At 45.5% G+C, this 6,912-nt stretch overlaps 1 protein-coding gene across 1 annotated transcript in view; it reads left to right on the top strand.

Moving 5' to 3' along the window:
- The window catches only part of T265_14642 (hypothetical protein), a gene marked incomplete at both ends in the record, with an annotated part of 12,563 nt that overhangs the window by 1,494 nt on the left and 4,157 nt on the right, over positions 1 to 6,912 (top strand). The window contains one exon of the mRNA XM_009174577.1: positions 5,277 to 5,576. Within this exon, the coding sequence (XP_009172841.1) occupies positions 5,277 to 5,576 (300 nt within the window). The remainder of the gene's footprint in view (positions 1 to 5,276; positions 5,577 to 6,912) is intronic.

Below are 6,912 nucleotides of genomic sequence, written 5' to 3'. Positions count from 1 at the left end.
CTCCCGAGCTTTCGATGTCCACCAGAGCTCTCGGTCTTTCCTTAGACTCTTAACTATTTGGTGTTTGAGATATTTGCGTGCGCCGTCGTACTCATTGCCTGCTGGTATGGCTTTCCTGGCATCAATCATGGATAACGACCTCGACTACATCCAGTGGTTCTGTGGTCGAATTGGAGAAGTCGGGCAGGCAGCACTGAACGCCGCTAGCATAGCTCCTTTCACAATTTGCCACGCTTCATCCACATGCTCACTGCCACCACAGTATTGTTTTACTGTTGGGAGTTGTTGGGCTAGCTCAGATTGATACTGTTGAGCTATGGCAGTTCTTCGAAGATAGTGGATTGGGGTTCTACGAGATACTGTTAGGCAGAATGCCTTTCCCCAACTGTGAAGATCTAGTCTCCACAGCTGGGCACAAAATGACGATTCAGCTCCCCTGGAAATTCTGTCAAGCCCGAGGGCCGGGACATACAGCACAATGCGTTTCGGAGGCCCATGTGGGCCAGACAATATCCAATATCCATCAGCCTCAGGGCAGTCGGATAGCACAGGGAACTGGAAGGAATTTCGCTTGTTGAAAGTTATCTACTTTCAACTACAAGTTATTGGGAATAACATTGTAGTGCAACTCTGTATCGGTCCCTTGGTTCCTGCTCCCGCCCACTAGGGTACATCAAAAGGCACGGTAGCTTCGGACAGCCCTTTATGGAGACAAAGGAAAATTATTACAACTGTATTTATAGGGTAGGCCCAGAGTGTTCCACAAGGTCGTGCTAGAATCTCCGTGAGGGGGCGAGAAGCGTCGAGTCAAAGGTGCTTGACTCGGATTGGCTGGTATTTTGACCAATGAGGGCATGGCTTCGATTGGCCCGTGTCCTGCACGTGACATCCGTCCAAATGATGTGGTGTTCGGTTATTAGGGACGGCTGGCCTCCGTACAAGAATGCACTTCAAAAACTTATTGAGCGACTTAGTCAACGGACGTCAAGGTACCGCAATTATATGCAGAAAGAATCCTTCTAACATAAAGGCAGCTTACCCTGAATGCGATGCTGGACAGAAGCCGATTCTGGCATCTATCCGATGGTACAATGGCAGTCACGTGCTAAAGTTCTTTTCAAGCCATGTTTAAATTCAATTAATCTGCGGCATAATGTATTGGCGTGACCGGAGTTAGGTCCTGAAAAGTGTGGCTGGACACATACCAGATGAGAGCACAAAATACCACGGGCCGGTCGTACGGACGGGGAATATGACCTTTTCAATCGAAAAACACCGCAGCAGTGGATCACACTGTTTATTCTCTTGGATAAATTAGCCAGCATCTAGCAAAGCGCCCGTGAGTGCAAAATTAGAGACAAGCACGTGGGAACAACTCAAAGACCGACTCCAATCCAGACCCATTCTGGTTGGCATGCCGAAGAACGTTCGCCGCCTGTCCGTCCATTCTTGTTAGAGTGTATTCAGCAATTTCACGGCGCAAACCGTTTGGCCACCCTTGATCCAACGGAGAATTTCTCATCTCCTTGACGTGTGCAGGTCGGATTTAGGTCAGATGTATGTAAAAACCGGTCGCTTGTTGCTAGGCTTTTTGGGGGAAAATAACCACGAAATTTCGGAAGCATTGCGTCCATTCCTGTGTAAACAATACGTGGAAGGACGAATCACACTGAGTCGAATCTGACTGAAGACCAAAGCTTTCCAAATTCACAGAAATCTGGGAATCTGTTGATATTCCATAGGTTGCTTATGCTACAATTAGTCATTTAACTGGGTTGGTTCTCCAATTGCCGTGTGAAAGGCTTCTGACTGCCAGTCAAAACAACCTGGATTAGATACTGTCATTCTGGAGATTGAAAACAAATGTGTCGTCCTTCTCCAAGGACAGTCAAACTTTGCACACACACACACACAGTTGCATGAGTCGTATCACACGAAATTGAGGACGTCCGTACACGTTAATTAAATGTGAGCAATGTTCTCCCAGTGGTGCTGGTGCGTCGGTGGGGTGGTACCGTTAAATGAGCGTTCATCTCTTGCAATGAGTTTCCCGAGCACAGTGCCCTTTCTGTTTGCAATCTGGTAAATGCCTTTTGATTCAAGTAGTACCCCTGTTCGAGAAACCCCCCTCTTGACCCAAGGGCGATTACTTAGGAATGAGTCGGAAATCGACGCACTTTAAGAACTCATCCCGAGTCTCACTGAATACAATCTTAGACGTCTTTGAGGTCTATAACGGTCCTTCAAGGCAGACGGGGCTAGGAAATTCGAGGCGAAACATTTTGGCATATCTCGTTTTGAATTCAGCGTTCAATCCATTCTCCAAACGCGATTTCCATCCGTTTGTCCGCTATCTAATTTGTGGAAAAAAGTAGAAAATGCACTCAGATATTTCAGACGAGGTGAGATCCAATTTACTGGGTCAAGAGCCCTGTGGGGTGAAATCAGAAAGACGCTAAGGTCATATGTCTGATCACATTTCACGGAGAGCAAACACTGCGCAACCCCAGTTGGCTAGCGCAGGGTTAGACAACAGACCAGTGTCACATGACCTGAAACCTTGCAGTTGGTTTCAAATAATCGATTCGGACAAGTTGTGAAACCGAATGTGATCGAGCAATGAAGAAACGGAAGCCAAATGTGCGAAGGCAGTACGTCCACTTTTCCTGAAAAGTTCAATTTATTTTGAACAAAAAGCTCGTTCACTTATGTACTTACCTAACTTGGAATCATGATAAATCCTCCATTCATTTGCCTATTCTGTCCATGTACTTTTGATCTCCACCTGTTTTGTTAACTTGTGACCGCCATCCTCCTTGGCGCAAAGGCCTCTGCGTCCGGCACTGGTACGTGGATGTGCGCACCTGACCGACCCACTTAGCCATGCGTGTTCGTGCAACGTCCGCTGAAGCCGCCCTGCTTTGATCGATCGTGAATTCCGTGTGGTCGCAATCAGAATCGCGGGACTGGCCTAAGAACAAACGCGGAGTTGCTTCGTCCTGTGTGGTGTACGGACGTTGACACAGCATCGTGGCCGTCAGTAGCTGACTCGCGCTCGTGCTGACGCCACGAACTAAGGCTTGCAGTAAAGTTTTGTCAACTTTTGTGTAAATAGTACCGTAAACTTTCGAACCGAACTCTTCCTTTTGACATTAAGGATAGTCAAACCTACACGCAACTCAAAGTTCAGCATCGGAGACCCTGACAAAACGATTCCGGTTAGTACGTCCCCGAGAAATATATATTTTATGAATCAGACTGCAGACTGTTCATTCAAAGTCCATATATATTACTTCCTTGGATCGATTAAGACGTTGATAACACAAGTGATTTAGTTTTTTGTTATATCTTGTTCGTCTACTTATAATGTTCATATTTGCCCCATAAATACAGAAAGAAAATGAAAATAGATGCCGTTCGTCGGTTACTCAAGCCACAGGTGTGTACGGCCATAGTGAGGAATTTGGTGAGTAGTGTTCAGAAATTTCTTGAACGGCTGATATCAGCACAAAAGAGATGGCATGAATTGACTTCTAGCTGATAACTTATTCCGAATATTTGCTTCAACTTTTCCGTTTGGCTATGAGCTCGATCGAGGTCAGTTGATGAGTCCCGAAACTACTGACCGGAAGGTCCGTGGTTCGAACCCAACCCCGGGTTCTGGGTTTGGGCGACTTGGCAATATTTTGGCCCTCGCACCTCCGTAGTTTGTCGCGGTAGCTGGGCACCAAAATGATGCTATGGTTGAAAGACTCACTTAGTTGTTCATTCATTTGCTTATTGACTTTTCTAGAACAGTTCTTCATAAGCGATAAGCAAATTCGTTCAATTTGTGCTCTGAGTCCGTTTCTAATGATCAGTATTCATATCATGTTAGGTAACCGCTTCGCTTGGGTTCTAGTGTGCACCTCCGTGTTGAAATTCATCCATCCCATTTTAGTGCTTGCGATCTGATCTGAAGTAGACAATGTTAGGTTATCCACGTAAATTTCCACAATCCTGAACTCATTCTAAAGCCGCGTTTTTCATTGCTCTTGCCCACAGGTTGCCCAAAATATGTTATTCGATCCGTGACACAGTCCGAAAAATGGCCACCTCATATCCAGTTGATGGCGGCAAAACACCCGTCTGCTTTCGCAAGAAATGATTCCAGTGTGAGTTTGATGATTTTCAGAGTAGATCAAAGCAGTTTCCCATTTCAGTGAAAATTCAGCCCACCCGGTACGAGCTGTACAGCCTCCTTCCTTGTAATTCCCCAAGGAATACTTCAGGACACGTTTAGGTTTGCAACGGTCAGGACTAATCTGTTCAAAATATTCTAAAGAGAAATGAGGATAACTTGATGGCAGTACAGCTTGTTTATTTTTTTACGGTGCTATATATATGTATATATCAGGAAGGTCAGATTCATGAAATTAACCTCAGAACGCCCGGAACCTACTGCTGTACCAAGAACTCAACAGGAAATCCGATAAGCATCCAGGCCAGTCAATCATTCAAACAATTCAGCAAAACTTGATGAGTGTTCATGCACGTCACAGAACCACAACCGAATGTGATCAGCGTTCAGGCATTTCATAGAGGCACGATCGATGTTGACGGGTGTTCACTAACGTCTATCAGGCAGCCTGGATCAATGTCAGAAAGTCCCCTTCAAGTAGCGTGGGGCTGTTGTAACTTTTGCTCTCACACTCGCTTGTTCGGAATATAGCTGTTGTGTTTCTTTCTGTGAGTCTTTTTTCTCCGGCACTGAACACTGAAGCGTATTAGCAGCAGATACTACAGGTCGGCGAATCAGCAGATATAACAGTATATATAAATATATATACCCCAGTACTACCCATCAGAAAACACTGGGTTGTGCACTTCTGGATCGATATCGACCGAGCCGGTGCGCACCTGTCACTGCCGTACACACACGATAAAATAATTAACCCATGTGAAATTTCATTTACCGATTGGTTTTGTTTCATTTTAATCTCTAATATAATTTGGCGAGATACACTCATTTGCAAATCAATTTGGTTTTGCGGGCGACTCACCTGGAACCCAGCTGAGAGATAGATTCAGCTGGTTTCCAGGTGTGTCTCTTGCCATACTGAAGGTGATTTGTGATGTTTTTTCTTTCACCGAACCAGATACGCCTTGCCGAGTTGGTCCAAAGAAGAACCTTCCTCCATGCCTACAATCGAACTGCATTCGAAATTTTACAAACACTGTCAAAAGCCTTGATGAAAGCAAGAGCAGACGCGAGCAATGCTACACGAATGTTCCAGTATCTGAATCGAAATTCACTGAACAGGTTCCGGAAGCTGAAATACATGTTGCCGAAGAACGATTCGGACAGACACCCGTGCATTCCACACCTGGACCGCATGCTCCAAGATTTCATGAAGGATGTAGCCTCTTCCAGTTCAATCGTACTGTCGATGATGTCCACCTTGGCTGACGCACAAAACGCCACAGTTCAAGATGGCGAGTTGGCTGATCAGGAACTGGAGCTTGTCGATAGCTTTTTCAAAGTGAAATCCATCGTGTCTCCACGTTCCACAATTTTGCGAGATATTCTAAAGGCGGTGAGTGTTTGAATAAGCATGTGTCTGGATTCGTAGTACCATCTTTGATGGTCACGGAAGCTAATTTTTTTGTATCTCAAGCAAAGATGCTCTGTGAAAATACGTGAACATGAGGTTGTATACTATTACGGTGGGGTTTGACATGAAATATCAAGCTAAACGCTTTTCGGTTTGACTTTTATATGGTTAAATTTTGATTATAAAATTCTACATACTTCCATTTCTTCCGAAACTTCCTTGTCTGTGTCAGAAGAAAGGGGAACTGGACTCGGGTTTTGATAGTAAAACTCTTATCGGCTTCTCGTGGTTGTGAACTCTGGACATTGACGCTCAAACGCGTCGCTCTTGGATTTTCACGCCTGAACATGTAACGAGGCACTGACAGACCTGGTTTCAACGATCTTGTGGAAACTTTCAGCGCCTGGCTGCCGAAGGAATGAGAGCCGAGATACTGTCAGGTTTCCGAAGTCTAGATGGGAAGGACGGACCTCCCGGTCAATAAGTTCGGAGCCTAACATCTGAGCTGCCTCAAATCCTAGTTGGAACTAGTCACAAAACGTTTTCAAAAGAAATACAGCTCTAATCGCGGGAAGGCATCCTGGTGATAGCTAACAGGCGACCAGCGTAGTCAAAATGTCCAGGTGGTTTTCGAACAAGCTTCTGTCAACATCTCATATGAAATCTTGGTTTGAGATACGAATCCCCGCGAAAATGTGTGAATGCATTTAAACACCTAACTTCCTCCTTGTTCACCTCCCCTCCATATCGTGGTAGTTTAAGCGAGCAGGACGTCGGAACTTGTCTCATGTTGACTGACTACTTACTGGTTCGAACCTCTGTCATACTTTTGTAACCGTAAAGCAGCTGTTCCATTCGCTAATCACGAAGGTTCATTATTGTTGACAGCGTTCAACTGTAGCACCCTTCCGGTGCCTAGCTGCCATGCCACACGAAGGCTGCACGAGGGCTGGTATACTGCCAGGTTGCCGAAGCCTAGACAGGGGAAGTCGAGAGTCAGAGGTCGGGTTCGGACCACGGACCTTTCGGTCAGTAGATCCGCGCTCTAACCACTTAGGCCATCCCCCCCCATTGTTGATACGCTTGCACAACCTAAAATCTGTCCGGCGAGCAGAAGTTTAAGTTTCTTATTTGTCTTCTTGGATGATGACTAGAACTTTTGAAGTCAATTACTTGTTAAGCTCGACGAACAGGTGGACATCTGCCAGTGGATCCACCCACAAAGCTCGAAATGGAAGGAGTCGATTCATTGTATTATTGCACTGGTAGTGATAGCCATAATACAAATCAGAAGGTGTATGTGTGCACTAACAGAAGT

Source organism: Opisthorchis viverrini (genome assembly GCF_000715545.1).
Source record: "Opisthorchis viverrini unplaced genomic scaffold opera_v5_229, whole genome shotgun sequence".
In the NCBI taxonomy this organism is placed as follows: domain Eukaryota; kingdom Metazoa; phylum Platyhelminthes; class Trematoda; order Opisthorchiida; family Opisthorchiidae; genus Opisthorchis; species Opisthorchis viverrini.
The sequence above is the reverse complement of the archived record's forward strand: the minus strand, read 5'-3'. Positions and strand labels throughout refer to the sequence as shown.